Consider the following 17045-nt stretch of genomic DNA (forward strand, 5'->3'; position numbering starts at 1 on the left):
AGGTGTCCAGGACAGCCTGGGTGGGAAATGGCACGTTCAGGCCGGGGTGGCTGGACCTCGGGCACTTGGAGGGGCAGGAAGGCACAATCGATTCAGAAGGGCTGGAGGAGCCAGATTCCAGAGGCCCAGCCCGTCCCTGGTTGGGGAGCATTGGGTTCCTCCAGGAACGATGGAGGACCGCTGCCAACCCCAGCTCTGTGTGAGCCAGGGCCCGGCTTTTCTGAGCCTTCCTGCCCTCTGGGGATGGTCATAAATGACCCTCCTTCTTCACCTGGTTCTCATTAGGGAAAGTGCTTCTTAAACCTGGAAACCCTAAGGGAGTAAGGGGGAGTACAGCTTTACATAACACCTACTATGCGCCAGGCCCTGTGCTAAACGGTCCTGATTAGAACTCAGGACCTCTGCCTCAGACTCCAACCCTGATCAGACTGCTTCAGGCTGAGAACTGAATAAACTTCAAAGCTCCACACTCAAGTTATCACTCTCATTGTCTTACGATACCGTCTGTATCGATTGGTCTTTAAGGTTTGCAAAGCACTGAACATGGGGTCCTTTGATCAGAACAGCCCTGGCTGGTGGGCGCTGTATCATCCCCATTTTACAGACAAGGAATCTTGAGTCTGAGAGAGCAGGGTTCTGGGACTTGGCCAGGGTCACACAGCTGGCGAGTGTCTGAGGCGGGACTAGAACCCAGGGCTCCGTCCCTGAGGCTGGGGGTTGGCGCCTCGGGCTCTTGCCCGATCCCTCCCTGAACCCTCTGCTTCTGCCCACAGCTGCTTCCCCGATATACCTGCTCCTGCCGGCTACCCACACACCCAGCCCTCTGGCTCCAGCGGTGGCCACCACCTGAGCCCGCCAGGGGGTGGGGGAGGACCCTCCTCAGGCCGCCATGGCCCCCTCCCACCCCCGCCCTGCGGGTCTGGCTTCAGTGCCCACCTCAACACCAACAACAACAATGCTCTGGCGGTGCCCAAAGGCTTTGCGGGGCACTGCCCAAGCGGGGGCTCGGGGCCACCCATCAAATCGGAGCCCAAGGCAGCCTATGCCCCAGGGTGAGTGAGGAAGGGGCTGGGCAGGGGGCAGGAGGGGCCTTGGGGTGTGGCCAGGCACTAACACAGAGGGCAGCCTCGGCTGAGGGGTGAGAAGCAGCTGTGTCTGGCCGCTGGTCACGCAGGGAGTGGGCAGGAGAGGAGGCCTCAGCTCCTCGCTCTGTGAAATGGAGGGGTTGGGTGGCCTCAGAGGTCCCTCCAGCAACGGCATTCTGTGGCTTTAGGGACCGGCTGACCAGGGTCAGAAGCGCTACCCCCTACACCCTATTGTGTCAGCCTCACGGACATGCCCAGGGGAGCACACGTGTACAGGCACTTCCTGTGTCTGTGGTTAAGTCCCTGGACATGTCAGTGCCCTACTCTGGGACTCACACAAAGAAGTGGACTCTTATGTTCTATGTTCTAAGCTCCGAGTCCGCTCCCAGCCCTGATGTCCTGTGTTCTAAGTTCACTCCCAAGTCTGATATTCCGTGTTCTGTTGTCCCTTCTAGCTCAGGAGAGCAGGGCTGGGATTCAGGGGTCCTGTGCCCTCCTCTGGGCATGTTTAGACCCTTGAGCAGTGCCCCCACCTCCCCTTGGTGGGACACATGATCACGTTCTCCAGTATCTGGAGGGCTGCTGGCTGGCAGCGGGTCTGACTCTTCTGCTCGGCCCCGAGGGCAGAATCCGGAGCCAGGGAGGGAAGATACAAACGGACAAATGTAGGCTCAGTGTGGGGAGCCTGTGCCCAAGGGGAGGGGGCTGCTGGAGAAGAGGGGCTCGAGGATGGGCCGGGGTCCCCTCGCGCTCAGGCTTGGCGCTTCAGGATTCCAATCACAACCCTGCCCCTAGTTACCTCTGTAGCCCCGTCATCAGTTGCAGCAGCAGCAGCATTATCATCATCATAGCATTTACGCAGAGCTTAAAGGGTCATAGTGTTATCTCCTCTGCTCTTCAGAAGAGCCCTGGGAGGTGGGTGCTATTGGCACGCCCATTTGACAGGTAAGGAAACTGAGGCAGGCAGCTGTTAAGTGACTTGCGCAGGGTCCCACAACTAGTAAGTGTCTGAGGCTGAATTTCAACTCAGTTCTTCCTGACTCCAGGCCATTCTGCCACCTACCCGCCTTTGACCTCTTAACCTTTCCGAGCCTTGGTTTCCTCCTCTCTAGAATGAGGGGATTAGCCTTGCCCAGCTCTCAGGCTAGGCTCCCCGATCTCTTAGAACTCTGGGCTGTGAGGGCCTTTCTAGCGGTGACATCCTGAGATTCTCTTATCTAAGGCTCTACGATTTCTTCCAGGGGTGTGGCATCTGCATGTGCAAACACACACTCACACGCACACTCACATGCACAGTCACATGCACTCACGCGCATGCCCTCACACTCATGTACTCACACACATGCACCCACATGCACATGCCCTCACACTCACACGTAGTTACATGCATATGCACACACACTCACATGCACACACACACCCTCACACTCCCACGCACTTCCTCACACTCACACACGTACACTTACACTCACACATACTCACATGCATATGTACACACACGTGCATGCCCTCACACTCATGCACTCACACACATGCACTCGCACTCACATGCACACACATGCACATGCCCTCATACTCACACACTCCCACTCCATGGTGCCTGGCAGAAGGCACTGGGGGACCAAAGGAGCATGCCTGATACCAGGGTAGGCCATAGGTCTCTTGGCTTCATTCTTGGGGTTGGGCTTGGGCTCCCTGGATCCTGCCTCTAAGAAGGCTGGGGGCCGAGCCTTCCTTGTGCCTCAGCACAGACTCCCAGTTCCCTCCAGGTCTCCACTTAGCATCTGTCTGAAAGCATGGCACCATGTTGTCCAAGGACTGAGAGTTGCGATTGGAAACTCACAGTAAAGATTGATGTGGGGCCTTGACGCTGTGCCGTAGAGGGGTCCATTAATGAAAGAAACTTGGTAGTCACCAGGAACAGAGGGTAGAAGTGGCAGCGGCTGACTCAGGTTTCACACGGGGGAGAATGAAGCTGTCCCGCAGCCTAATGGGCAACTTTGGGCAGGAGTCGGTCTTTCCTTCTTTGAGTCTCCAAGCTAGACATCTAGGGAGGATGTGGAGAGGGTCTCTTCCAAGTGTGAGGTGGCCTTCCCAGGTCGAAGACTCCCCTTGCTTAAAATCATGGCAGATCTGCCCCTGGAGCACTGGCTTCTCCAGAAATGTAGGGCCAGGCCCAAGACAGCCCGGAATGGTCATTCTAGTGACGATGGGGGTGAGGGAGTAGGGGGAAGGAGAACCAAGCGAGTCATGAAGACACACTGAAGACACGCTGAAGCCAAGAGTGAGCATGAAGGGATGGCTCAGACGCTGTTGAATCTTCAGTGGTACCCACTGGCCAAACAGAGATTCATTGATCCCGTCCTGGCCAAGGGGAAGGGGATGGGTGGGTGCCAGGCTTTCTGACACTCGAGAGAGGTCAGTGTAAGCTCAGGAAAAGTTTGTAGGGCTTAGAGTCAGAAGCCCTAGATTCAAATCCAGACTGGCTCATTATTAGTGGAGAGACTCTGGGCTCTTGTTCTCTTGGCCTCAGTTTACCTCTCTGTAAAATCAGGGACTCCAACAGGATGAACCTTAAATGTCTAGCCCTAAATCTATGATCGCCAAAGGGTCCGACTTCGCCTAATATTCCAGATACTGTTGTCTCCCTCATTTCGACATGAGCTGCTTGAGAGTAGGGGTCTGGCTTATCTGTATCTCTGGTGCTTTGCACACAGTAAGCGCTCAATAAATGCCCTTTTCATTCTTTCATAGAGAATGTATGTAACTCTTTCCATTCAACAGGCATCTATTAAATGCCTACTATGTGCCAGGCCCTGTGGGATTTGCTGTTGTCCCCATCTGGGGATTTTTGGGCAAAGATACTGGCGGGCTTGCCATTTCAGGAGACAGTCTGGGTCTTTGAGACTTTGGCCTCCAGCCCTCCCTGCTGCTGCCCTGGGGTCCCTGCTACCTTCCCCCATCACCTCCCACCCCCTCCCCATTCTTCTCCAGGTTCTGTTCATCACTTTCCTCCCTTCTCTAGTCCGCTTCCTCATCAAGTGATTTTCCTACAGTGATGGGTCACTCCCCTACTCCCCAGAATCAAATAGAAAAGCCTTTGTTTGGAACCGGCCCCCTCCTACCTTTCCAGTCTTCTGACGTTCTGCTGCCCCCCCCCCATTCTGTGATCATCAAGTCAGTCAGTCGAGAAGCATTCAGTAATTGCCTACTGTATACCAGGCCCTGTGCCAGGCTACAGAACCCAGAGCAGGCAAGTTGGAGCTGTTGGTGGCTATCATTTCAATTCTTTCATTTCCTCTCCATCTGGACCAGGGGGTCGGCTCACTGCCCACCAAGCGGTGGTCCCACAGAAATATCCAAAGGGGCAGAATCAGAATCTCAAGAGTCGGAAGGGTCCTCCCTTGAGAGGCCGTTCAGGCCAACTCTAACCTGGCCAGTGAATCCTTCTACGATTTCTTCTACAAGGGGTCGTCCAGTTAAATACCTCCAGTGACTGGGAACTTGCTACTTCTGAAGGCATCTCATTCCACTTTGGACATCCTGATGATGGAGCCTCAATGAATTATGAAGGGAACTCAGGGTTCAGGGGAGAGAGACATTACGAAGGAGGCCCCCCCAACATTGGCTATAGCCTACATGCTGAGACCCCCTCTCCGGTGGGGCTGAGGGTCACCCTAGGTCAGTGATTTGCCCAAGCCAGGCCCATTATTAAGCGTCCACTGTGTGAGGGATGCTGGGCCAGATCCAGGTTTTCCCCTGTGTCCTTGCTCCAAGTCCTCTGGCAATCCTTCTCCACGTAGTTGCTTCTAGCATGGTGCTGATGTAGACAGGTGGCATTGCCCAAGGGCATCAGGCCACACCTGCTGAAATAACTAGGATTTGAGGTTTTCAAAGCACTTTACTAATATTCTCTCACTTGAGCTTCCCCAGAACCCTGGGAGGTAGGTGCTTCCATTTCATAGATGGGAAAACTGAGGCAGACAGTGGTCACACAGCTAGTAAGCGTCTGAGAGAGGATTTAAGCTCGGGTCTTCCTGACACCAGGGTCAGCCCACTGCAACATCCAGCTGCCTCCAAACATGACTGCCCTGGTACGGGATGAGGCCGATGGGGTTGCTTTGAGAGCCCGGGGACCTTCGTTCCTGGGTTGAGTTGGCAGGCCCCTGGGGCTCTTTCAGGGGTACCTCCTAGGGGATCTGGGGAGCATGTATCCTGTGAGGGCCACATTGGGCAGTGTCGTGGGCCCTGTGTGATAAGACAGAAGTCCAAGCTTTCATCCTGGGCCATCCACTGACCCTCGTGCATTGGTTCTGTCTCTCTAGGGAGAGGCATGCTGAGCGAGGGGAGACTCTTTGCCCCACCCTACCTAGATTTCTTCCAGAGTGCACTGGAGGCACTTCCTTGCTGGACCCTGCAGCCCCTCTCCCCCCTGGCTGGAGGGGCCGGCCAGGCCCCTGATGGTCCTCCTGGCCCTGCTCAAACCCTGATTGGGATAGGCAGGGAGGTGAGGGGGAGAGGCTCCAGCCACTGTCCTGGGAAGGGCCCCAGAGAGGGGGGGGACCCCTTCCCCAACGCCAGAATACACCAGGTCCCTTATTGGTTCCACTCTAGAAGCTGGGCTGTGGGGAGGGTCCTCCCCTCCTGTTTGCTCATTCTCTCTGCCCCATCTGAAGGCCCCAGCCTCCAGCCAGCATGGGAAGGAAGGCTTCTGGCCACGGCAGGAAGGAATTACCCCTCACCCAAGACCTGTGACCTGGGCATGTCTAGCCTGGCCCTCCCTCCAGCCCTCCCAGTGTTCCAGGAGGGGTTTGCTGGGTACATCATGACCTTTCTGGGTTCACGTTTTTCCTCTGCCTGAGCCACTGATAAAAAAAAGAACCCTCCTTTCCCCTCCCCTTCCCCCAGGAGCTGGGCATCCAGCCACCTGGGCACCACACCTGCCCCTCCCTGGCCTCCCTTAGATCCCTCCCCTTCCCGGCCAGGGGCAGAGCAGAAGGCACCGCCCCCTTGGCTTTTTGCAGAAATGGGGGAGCTGGGGTGAGGCTGTCTCTGGAAGGGCTAGTATAGTCCTGCCTTATGGGAGGGTGGGGAGGCAGGAAGTTGAGTCTGGCTCTGGCTGGGTCCCAGGGAGGGTCAGCCTGGAGCTGTTGGCCCAGGCTGCAGAGCCTTCTGTCCCTCGTCCGCACTCCTGAGAGGCCCTGGACTGGCATCCACAGGATGAGCTGGAGAACCTTCCCCCTGCTCCTGCACCCTCCAGCTTTCCGTTTTTTTCCCAATGGCTCCTAAGGTCCCCTGTCCCCTCCTTCCTAAGACAGAAGCTCTTTCTGCCCATGGAGAAGTCAAGCGAAGTCAATATGCATGTATTAAGCACCTACTGTGTGCCAGGCACTGCGCCAACACAGAAAGACAAAGACAGTACCTGACCTCAAGAAGCTTCCATTCTAACGATGGAGACAAAATGTAAATAACTGAATAGACCCAAAGTGTACACGGAGGAGATGGAAGGCGCTCTTAGAGGAGGAGGCCCAGGGAAGACCACCTGGGGAAGGGGCAAAGGCAGCCTCAGACTGGGCTTCCCAGCTGGGGGCACAGACCCTGGTGGGCCCCAGTGAGCAGACAGTGGACTGTCCCCGCCCTGCTTGAGGCCAGTCTGGGAGGTTCTGGGTCTGCTAGCTACTGTTTGTGTGAATTTGGGCTTCTCTTAGCCTCAGTGGTCTCCCCTGTACAATGGGGAGAGGGGAGTTTCCTTCTAGCTCAGAACCTTGGGGAGTTCTAAGGAAGGAGAGCTTTGAAGCAGCCCCGTTGGGGCAACGGCTTCCCTGTGCCCACGAGGGGCCAGCCTGAGCGCAGTTGGCCTCTGTTTCTCCACAGCGCCCTGCCCGACTCCCCTCCAGACTCCGGCTCGGAAGCCTACTCTCCCCAGCAGGTGAATGGTAAGTCCAGCGGGCACCTCCCTCCCCCTCTGGCTTTTGGGAAAGTGGTTCGAGCGGCGTTATCGGGGTGTGGGGGGAGGTGGGGGAGGGAGGCAGCCTCCTGCTGAACGTGGGGAGATTATCACTGGGCAAATACTCCCTGACTTTTGCCTATTGTTCAGGCAGTGGGGTGGGGGTGGGGGGCACTAGGGTTGGCAGCACGGGCAGGGAACCGCATCCAGCTCCGGCCCCAGAGGCTGCCTCTGCCTCCCCGAGATGCAGCCCGGCATTTCTGGGCCACTACGCATTCGCCCTTTGGGGGTAAGTGTGGGCCGGGCCTCACATGGGGGGCGTGGGGCTTGGGGTGCCCATCCTGAGTGGCTTTGGTGGCTGGAGCTGGGGGTTCAAGTTTAGCCGGGGTGGGCTTTTCCCATGCTTTACCCCTTCTTGGAGCTGGGAGCCACCCACTGATTGTGGGGAGGGGGTGGCTTGTGTCTGGTGGGGGGCCCTCCGTACCCTGGCAGCGCCCTGACTGTCGGCTTGGGGAGTGCAGCTGAGAGAAGGGTCAAGAGTTCTGTTTATCTTACCAGAAACATGCCTGGAATTCCTCTGGGGGGAACAAAGGGAGTTTGGCCCCCTCCCCACCATGGCCCCTCTACCCCAGGAGAAGGGGAGAAGGAGGCACAGGGGAAGGGGGGAGGGTCTGCTTTCTCCAGGGCAGCCTCCACAGCTGAGCACGCTAGGAGCAGAGGCCAGGGGAGGTGGGGGAGCCTGGGCTGCCTGGGGAAAGCTCCCCCTTGGGGCTGCCTCATCCCTCCGACCCTCCCGTTCGGAGCCTGCTGCTGGCTTTGAAAGCCGCCCCTTGACTGTGTTGGGGTGGGGAGTGGGGGGCACCAAAGCCAGGGCTTCCTTCAGCTTTGTCTGGGCAGTAACACGCATTTGCTCAGTGGGCCTGCTGATCTACCAGCCTTTCCTTGGCTTCAGCCAAATGGGAAAGGCCAGGTTTGCCCTACCATGACAGTGGTACGCCCCAGAGGCCGAGGAGGAGAATGGCTTCCTTGGCTATTGGCCCATTGGGCCTCCTCCCTTCCTGGGGGCTTGTGCACCTGGCTAGGTGTGAAGGTGCACCCCTTCCCCCTCTCCAGGGAGCATTGGAGGAATGGAGAGATGGGCTGGGCGGTCTGACTACTGGGCTGAGGAGAGGCTTTCTTGGGGTGCAGGGAGGGGGATGGGTGCCCTCTCAGGGGCTCACTGTCCCGGCTTTCTCATTTCTCCCAGCCTCGGCTCTGTAAGTCCCATATGTCTGGTGCCTGGGCCAAAAATTCAGGGGCCTTGCGGGGTCGGGGAAGAGCCCAGGAAAGGACACTATGACAGCTGGGGAGGAGACAGAAGCAGGCAGGGTTGAGGAAGGGGGCAGAGCTCCTTCTCTAACCACCGCCTTCCTGCTCTCTCCCTCTCCTGAAGACCCTCACCTCTTGCGAACGATGACCCCCGAGAACATGTGCCACGTCAGCATCCCCTCCCGCCTGGAGCACCCGCCCCCTCCACCTCCCTCGACCCACCTGGCCGGCCCTCCCCCTCCTCCAACCCACCTGGCTGGTCCTCCCCTGCCTCCCCCTCCCCACTACCCTGTCCTGCAGCGTGATCTGTACATGAAGGCAGAGCCTCTCATGCCCCCCTATGCCATGGGGCAGGGCGTGGCCCCCGGAGACCTGCACCATGCCCAGCAGTCCCAGATGCTTCACCAGCTGCTGCAGCAGCATGGGACTGAGTAAGCACCCTGCCCTCCTCCCCTGCTCCCTGGGCTGCAGAACAGAGGGAGAGCGGGGTAGGACCCGTTTGGGCTTCGTGGGCCCCGTGACAGGGCCTGGGGTGAGCTCATGGAGCCCTGAGTGGGAGCCAGGTGGGCTGACGTCACCCCTTGGCTGTGGCTGTTGCACGGGGGGAGGTGCTGGCAGGAGAGAGGCCCCCGGGGGCCGGTCATGCTATGGGAGGGTAAAGAGGAGAGAGGGAGAATTCATAGGCTTGTAGGCCTTCAGATCTGGGATATCAGCGAGTCTAGGCTCAGTGTGCAGAGCTGTAAACTGAGGCAGCCACTGTCTACATATGGGAAAGGGGTGTCAGACCTGAGAGCTGGAAGGTGCCTCAACATCAAGTGAGCCCAAGAGTCCAGGACCACGTCTAGGTCCTGGATCCCATGGGTCCTGTAGTGAAACCTGAGGACCCCCTTCTCAGAACGTTTTTAAATACCTACCAAGAAGGTTTTTAAAGGCACAAAATGAAATACATAGGATTACAGAGATAACCAATTATATTGAAATATATCATAAAATATTAAAACAAAAAGTTCGCAGACCCCGGGCTAAGACCCCCCAATTCAGCCTGAGTTCATTTTACAGACAAGAAGCAGAGGCAGCCATGTATCCTGTGGCTGCATAGGGCGAATCTCGCACGCTAAGTAAAGATACAGGAGAGGGGAATGTCATTCATAGGCTCGTAGTCCACAGGACTTTGGCCACCGTTCAGTCTGATCTCATTTTACGGAGAAGGAAACTGAGGCAGAGAGAAGGGAGGGTGCCTGTCCGCCTTCTCACTCGGGCCCAGGACGTGCTGCTCTTCTTGGATCCCGCCATGTTGCCTCTCCTCTGACAATTCAGTTTCATTCAAAAAGCACCTTTTTAGCACCAACTCTGGGCAGGGCACAGATGCCCATGGACGCCTCCCCCCTTCCCCTTTGTGGAGCTTGCAGCCAATAGGAAGAAGATACATAAACACAGTTAACTCTTAGTGGGTCTGATGTTAAGTGCCTTAGAAAAGAACGTTCGAGATGGCCTATCAGTAGACAGGAGGAGATTCATCAGGCACTGTTGGGGAAGGAGGGCATCCTGGTCATACGCAAAGGTTTGGAGGTGGGAGATCATGGGGGCAGAATAGCTTAGCCAGACAGCAGGAAGTATGATATCATGATAGGGAGCTGGGTGTGTGACTAGGGCAGGACAGGGGTTGAGGGGCTCCTCATGCGGGAGCGGGGTGCCCACCCCCAGCAGCTCAGGGTCCTGGCTTCCTGCCAGGCTCCCTGCACACCCATCCAAGAAGAGGAAACACTCCGAGTCACCCCCCAACACCCTCAACGCCCAGATGCTCAACGGGATGATAAAACAGGAGCCAGGTACGGTGGCGTCCCTGCCCCTCCATCCTGCCAGAGCCCCAACGCCACCCTGGCATCAGCAAGGTCCCCTCTCGCCAGGCCCGGGATCCCTCCCCCTCAGCATTGCCAGAGTCCAGACGCCGCCCTGGCATCCGCAGGGGGCACCTTCACCAGGTATGCCACCTCTGTTCCCCAGCCCCATTAGAAGCCTAGGTCCCTCAGTGGCACCTTTTGGGAGGATGGGGTAGGAGGGGGCACCCATTGGCACTGCCACTTGGGGCAGGCAGAGGGATTGGGGCAAAGAGGGAGGACAGGTGGAGCATACCCAGATGGGGAGAGGGAAGGAAGCAGCCCAGCTCCTAGGGCTCAGTGGGGCGGGAGCTGGAACAGGAATGAGCTGGGGTGCCCCCTCCTCTCCCAGGCCTCATGCAGGACACCGAGAGCCTGAATGGCTCTTACCTGGATCCCAATTACCAGTCTATTAAGTGGCAGCCACACCAGCAGAACAAGTGGGCCACACTCTATGATGCCAATTACAAGGAGCTGTGAGTGACCGGGCCCTGGGGCAGGGGGAGCCTGGGGGAGGGGGCCCTGGGATGGGGGGGGGCCTGGGGCAGATGAACTCCCTTCCTTCCTCCCTGAGGCTTAGGGCGGCCTCTGTCCCACCTCCAGAAAAGGCCAGTTCAGGGGAGGAGGAGGAGGAAGAGAGAGGTCTGTTGGCCAGGGGAGGCAGGCTCTGGCAGGTGGATGTTTGGGGCAGAGGTGACTGGCTCACTCCTCCCTGCATTCCAGAAAAGTGACAGGAAGTTGGCTAGAGAGGGCTGAGGAGGGGTCTTCCAGGAACCCACAGATCTCCCTGCACCGCCCTCCCTCCTAGAATCAGATCTAGGACTGGGGTGCAGGAGGCTTGGCTAGGCATTCAAAGCCCTGCCCCTGTAAGGACCGTCAGGGCTGTCTCCCCTCCCCATTTGAACTGGCCCTGAGGGCAGCTTGACCCTGGCCTGGCAGGGGCCTTCCTACCTCGGGGAATGAAAAGGCAGTGGCAGAGCTCACCAGTGCTGGGCCTCAGCGTCAGGACCCCTGGGAACTTCCCCAGCCTGCTTTGGGAAGTTTGTCCCACAGGACCCCCTCCCAGGGGATGGTGGCCGAGTCCTGGCTGGGTTGGGGGCTCTTCCTCAGAGACGTCCAGGGAGATGTGGCCCCAGTGTGAGCAGCTCAGGGGGCTGAGGGGACAGAGGAGGCCCCCAGTAGTTTCACCTTGCCACACTCCCCCCAACCCCAGGGGCTCCAAGGCCCTCTAATCCAGACCCCTTCTTTTACTGGGGCGGGAGGGACTGAGGTCCAGGGACTCCAGTGACTGACCCAAAGTGAGGCGCAGAACCAGGATTTGAATCCAGTTCCTCTGGCTCTGGTACCACAGAAACACACGGCCTCTTAGCTCTTCCCAAGCCCTGTTCTCCCTGACCTTGTCCCTCTGGCCAGCACTGAGCTGATGGTGGCCCCCCAGAGCTCGGGTCAGTCCTGGAACATTGTGCATGGGCTGCTTGGGAGGAGGAAGGGGGAAGAGGAGGAAGAAGAGAAGGGGAGGAAGAAGAGAAGGGGAGGAGGAAAAGGGGGAGGAGGAGGAAGAAGAGGAGGAGGGAGAGGAGGAGGAGGGAGGAGGAGGATGGGGAGGAAGAGGAAGAAAAGGAGGAGGAGGGGGGAGGAGGAGGTAGCAGCAGCAAAACCGATGCTCTTCCCAACTGGAGTTTAACCAGATCCCAGGAGCCCCTGTTGGCTCCCTCCTTCTCCTCTTCTTCTTCCTCCTCCTCTTCCTCCTTCTCCCCCTTCCTCTTCCTCCTCCTCTTGCTCTCCCTTCCTCTTCCTCCTCCTCCTCCCCCTTCCTCTTCCTCCTGCTTTTCCTCTTCTTCCTCCTTATCTTCCTCCCCCCTTCCTCCTCCTCTTCCCCCTCCTCCTCTTCCTCCTGTTCTTCATCCTCCTCCTCCCCTCCTCCCTTCCCTTCCAGTCAGAACACTATATTCTCCCATGGTCCTGGGCTCCAGGGTCTTCTGAAGAGCTCTTGAGGACCTGGGCCTGGGGAGAGGGAGGCCCAGAGAGCAGCTGTGCTTGGAGGTGGAACTTAGGGGCCCACTGGTGCAGAGATGGAGGCAGCACTTGGCCCAGAGGCTGAGCACCAGGCTGTCTTGCCTTTCTTCGTTTCCAATCACTCTCATATATGTTGTTTCCCCCCTCTCCCACCTTCCTCGCTGTCCAGGGTTGGGGGTGGGGCGCAGATAGGTCCATCCTCAAGTGACTGAGGAGGAAACTGAGTCACATGCTTGTAGTATTTAGAGTTGGGAAGTTAGAGGTCCAAGGCCCTTGTTTTTCCAGGGGAGGGCGTGGGACACGAGGGCAGTGACCAGTCCAAGATCACACAGCTAGGAAGAGGCTGAGGTTGTCCTGTGCCCTGCCCACTGTGCTAACCCCCCAAAGTCCCAGAGCTGAGACCAGAGCCAGGGCTCCCGCCCCAAATGCTGCCTGGATTCTGCCCTTTGGGAGGCGGAGGAGGGGAAGCAGCTCAGTGGGAGGGTGGGGGACTGTGCAGACGGTGCAGGCCGGTGCCTGGCCCCTCGGAGACCCCAAGACTAATGAAATGGCCCCAGCCCAGGCAGGATGAGATGCCCGTGGGACGGGCGGGGGCCGGAGCGGGGAGCTGGGCTTGTCGGCCCATCAGCCGCTGCATAGTTTCAGCGTCTCCAGGGCAACGGGCTGTCAGCCGAGATGAGGCTCCCCAGATGGCGGCTTCTCCCCCAAGGCCCCGGCCCCTGCGTGCCTCACCCTCTCCGGGGAAGGGGCCGTGGTGGGGCTCCAGGTGGTTGTGATTTGCCAGGGAAGGCTGGAGCAGGGACGAGGACCTCCTGCCTCCCCCACCAGCCCAGCCCTCCCTGACACCTTCCTTGGAGGGGACATCTTTAACTCCTCCCTGCCTGAGCCCCCACCAGGATGAAGTGACCCTCTAGGCCACAGCAGGACAGGCAGACTTTAGCCATGCCAGCCTGAGGACTCCGGCTTTCCTCTGGCTGACTGCCTAGAGAGAGTCCTCTGACCTGGGCGCCAGGAGACACCTGGCCCTGAACTGCAGCTTATTCTGACAAACTGTGTGGCCCACTCTGAACCTCAGCATCTACATCTTTAAAATGGGGCAGGTGTCCTCCTTATGTGTCCATAAACCTTGAATACAGAGAGCGTTGTCTGTTGGAGTCAGACGCTTAGACTCTGTTCAGTCGTTTCAATCATGTCTGACCCTCCAAGGCCCCGTCTGGGGTTTTCTTGGCAAAGATACCAGAGTAATTTGCCATTTCCTTCTCCAGCTCATTTTACAGGTGATGAAACTGAGGCAAGCAATATGAAGTGACTTGCCCAGGGTCACACAGCTAGGAAGCATCTGAGGCTGGATTCAAACTCAGGTCTTTCTGACTCCAGACCCAGCTCTCTGTGCACTATGGCACCAACCGCCCAGAGTCAGAGGGCCTGGGTTCAAATCCCATGTCTGACACTTGCTTTGTGACCTTGCCAAGTACCTTCCACTTCCTGAACTTCATTTTCCTTATCTGTAAAGTGGGGGCCTGCGTCAGGGGACAGACGAGGCCCTTCCAGCACCATGTTTGTGACTGTCACTTGCCTCAGTTTCCCCCTCTTTAAACACCCTCTGAGGTCCCTGTGACCCTGGACATGTGGGTTGTGATTTGGACATCTCATGGTGGGTGTGCTTTTGAAGACCACACCTGGGGAGCTCGAGTTCTCGTGGGTCCCACGAGGCAGTCTGCAGAGGACCCTGGAGGGAAGGTGCTGGCCCTCCGAGGAGCTGGAAGGGGCTTCTGATAGAAGGGCAGGTTGTCTCTGGGCCTTCAAGGAAACCAGGGAGCCCAGGAAGCAGAGACAAGGAAGGGAGAGTTCCAGGCATGGGGCACAGCCAGAGTAAACACATGGAGTCAGGAGATGAGGTCTCTCCAGTGAGAAGCAGCAAAGAGGTGGTGGTGATGTGGGAGCATGGGCATGCCTCAGTTTCCCCCTCTCCCCTCCTAACCTGTAGTCCTGGGCACCAGGCCATGCACCCCTGGCAGTCTGGGAGCGGACCTGCCCTGAGCACAGCCCACCATCTTTGTCCCTTGCCCGCAGACCTATGCTCACTTACCGGGTGGACGCAGACAAGGGCTTCAATTTCTCGGTGGGCGACGACGCCTTCGTATGTCAGAAGAAGAACCATTTCCAGGTGACGGTGTACATCGGCATGCTCGGGGAGCCCAAGTATGTCAAGACCCCCGAGGGCCTGAAGCCCCTGGACTGCTTCTACCTGAAGCTACACGGAGTCAAGGCAGGTTTGGGGCGGGGGGCGGAGGGGCGGTGCTGAAGCCACGGTCAGCTGCATGGGCTTTAGCTGCCAGGGCCGCAGCTGGCCCCGGGTCTGGCCTTACTGCCTGGGTCCCTCCCCCTGCTGGGCCTCGACTTCCCCAGCTGTAAAATCAAGGGGTAACGGCTGGCATGGACATGGGCATGTTAAGATTCGCTGAGTGCTTTGTGAAGATTATCTCACTGGATCCTCACAACAACCTCGGCAGGCAGGTGCTGTTATCATCCCCGTTTCACAGGGCCCAGAGAATGGAAACACCCAAGGTTGCATACACTGCACGTTTGTCCTGGACCCCAAATCACCCCCTCTTTATTCCTTTTATTTTATTTTAAATTTAAAAAAATAAAATGAAAAATAATTTTAAATAAAAAAATTAAATTTATATAAATGCTAATACCATGCCTTTCATATTTATTTTATTTTAGAAAGTGAAGGCAAACTTAAAATTTTTTGTTTGTTGTTCAAGTCATTTCATTTGTGTCCGAATTCGTATGCCCATTTGGGGTTTTCCTGGCAAAAATATTAGAGCTGTTTGCCATTTCCTTCTCCAGCTCATTTTACAGATGAGAAAATTGAGGCAAATGAGGTGAAGTGACTTGCCCAGGGTCACACAACCAGTAAGTGTCTGAGGCAGGATTTGAACTCAAGGCCTCCTGACTCCAGGGCTGGTGTTCTATCCACTGTGCTACCTAGCTGCCCACTGAAAAATACCTCCCCCAATAAATAAATAATAAATATTAAATAAATGTAATAAAGATTAAATAAATTTAATAAATAAAAATACCAGAGCTCATAGATAGAATTCTGGAGCACATGCATTTTATCCCATTTCTGCAAAGCCAGAACCCCATTTGTGTTTATGCCTGATTATCCGTGGGGTTCATGATGATTTTTTTCCTTTGCAAAGTGGAGACGCGCCGGGCATCCAAGAGTCTAGAGATTTGTAAAGCCATCTTTGACATTTATCCCTTGTGTGACCATGGATTAGGGGGCAGGGCACTGGGCTCGGAGTCAGGAAGACCTGAATTTGAATCCTGCCTCAGGTTCTTATGGGGTGATTCTAGGCAAGTCACTTAACCTCTCAGCCTCTATTTCCCCATTTGTGAAACAAAGGCACATAATTGCATCTACCTCCCAGGGTTCTGTAGGTTATAAGGTAACACATGCCCAGTGCTTTGCCAACAGAGCTAAATATGAAGCACCACCATGACCTTACAGGGTTATTTTGAAGAAAGCCATTTTCAAATCATAAAGAGACATAAGTAATTCCTCCCTCCTCCTAAAGCGCCCTCCTTGAACCCTGAAATCTCTCTCTCTCTCCCTCCCCCCAGCTGGAGGCCTTGAATCAGTCCATCAACATTGAGCAGTCCCAGTCTGACCGGAGCAAGCGGCCCTTCAACCCAGTGACGTGAGTCCCAACCCTCAAGGAGGGGAGAAACTGGGGGAGTAGGTGCGGGCAGACCCTCCAAGCTGGAAGGGCCCTCAAAGACCTTCTAATCCAACCCAGACCCAAATAGAAATGCCCTCCATCCCCTCCCACCAAGGCATCGTCCGGGCTCCCCTTATGGACGTTTGTAAGGAGGAATTCACTTGCATCTGAGGCTGCCCATTCCACTCTGGGACCTCTGGTTGGAAATTTGTCCTTCTATCTACCTTCTATTTACCTCCCTTCCATTTCTATCCCCTGGGGCCAAAGCATAGTCCTTTTCCCACTGATAACACTTCTGACACTGAAGATTCCCTCCCAGGCTTTTTAATGAATTTTGTGGGATTTCTCATGAGATTTCACTACCATTGCACCTGGTTTCTGTTTTTGCTATATAGACCTGCTGATACTGTTTGAGCATTTATTTTGTATCCTGATGCTTTATTGGAACTACTGCTTTAGGTAGTGTCTTTGCTGATTCTCTGGGGTTTTCTAGGTAGACCATCAAGTCTGCAAACGGACACTTTTGTTTCTTCTTTGATGACACACCTGCCTTTCTTCCAACTTTTTCCTTACTGTTATTGACTCTAAGTCTAGAAGCGACTGATAAGAATGTGGACAAGGGTCTCTTGTCTAAGCCTGCTCCTTCCCACATTTCTTAGTGGGAAAAAGGCCCAGCCTCATCTCCCTCAGCCCCTCAGCGCTTCGTCCACAGCCCCCATCCCCTGAGCAAGGACTTGTCTTCTGAATACCTAGAATCAGTGACTGTGCAGGAACTGGCTCATCCTCTGGGCCAAGAACAGCCTTAATGGGATATTGTTATCTAGTATCAAAGGGGAGCAGGGGAAGGGAAGCACCTGAGCCGCCCTCTGTCCCAGGTCCCCAGCCTTGTGGAGGGCTGGCGTCTCTAAGCCGTTCCATCTCCTGCAGGGTCACGCTGCCCCCAGAGCAAGTCACCAAGGTGACTGTGGGCCGCCTGCACTTCAGCGAGACCACAGCCAACAACATGCGCAAGAAAGGCAAACCGAACCCGGACCAGCGGTGAGCCGGGCCGGGCTATGGTGGGGGGAGCGGGCACAGG

At 56.4% G+C, this 17045-nt stretch overlaps 1 protein-coding gene across 3 annotated transcripts in view; it reads left to right on the top strand.

The window, feature by feature from the left end:
- MYRF (myelin regulatory factor) overlaps positions 1–17045 on the top strand; it is a 50193-nt gene that overhangs the window by 22794 nt on the left and 10354 nt on the right. For 2 of the 3 annotated variants that reach the window (XM_036762301.1, XM_036762302.1), the window contains exons 3-10: positions 774–1052; positions 6960–7021; positions 8465–8771; positions 10072–10322; positions 10570–10693; positions 14307–14502; positions 15870–15946; positions 16895–17005. In XM_036762301.1, the coding sequence (XP_036618196.1) occupies positions 774–1052; positions 6960–7021; positions 8465–8771; positions 10072–10322; positions 10570–10693; positions 14307–14502; positions 15870–15946; positions 16895–17005 (1407 nt within the window). Of the gene's footprint in view, positions 1–773; positions 1053–6959; positions 7022–8464; positions 8772–10071; positions 10323–10569; positions 10694–14306; positions 14503–15869; positions 15947–16894; positions 17006–17045 lie in introns of those variants that run through there. The other variant, XM_036762304.1, reaches the window with a different exon arrangement.

This window comes from Trichosurus vulpecula, chromosome 6 (assembly GCF_011100635.1).
Source record: "Trichosurus vulpecula isolate mTriVul1 chromosome 6, mTriVul1.pri, whole genome shotgun sequence".
Taxonomy (NCBI): domain Eukaryota; kingdom Metazoa; phylum Chordata; class Mammalia; order Diprotodontia; family Phalangeridae; genus Trichosurus; species Trichosurus vulpecula.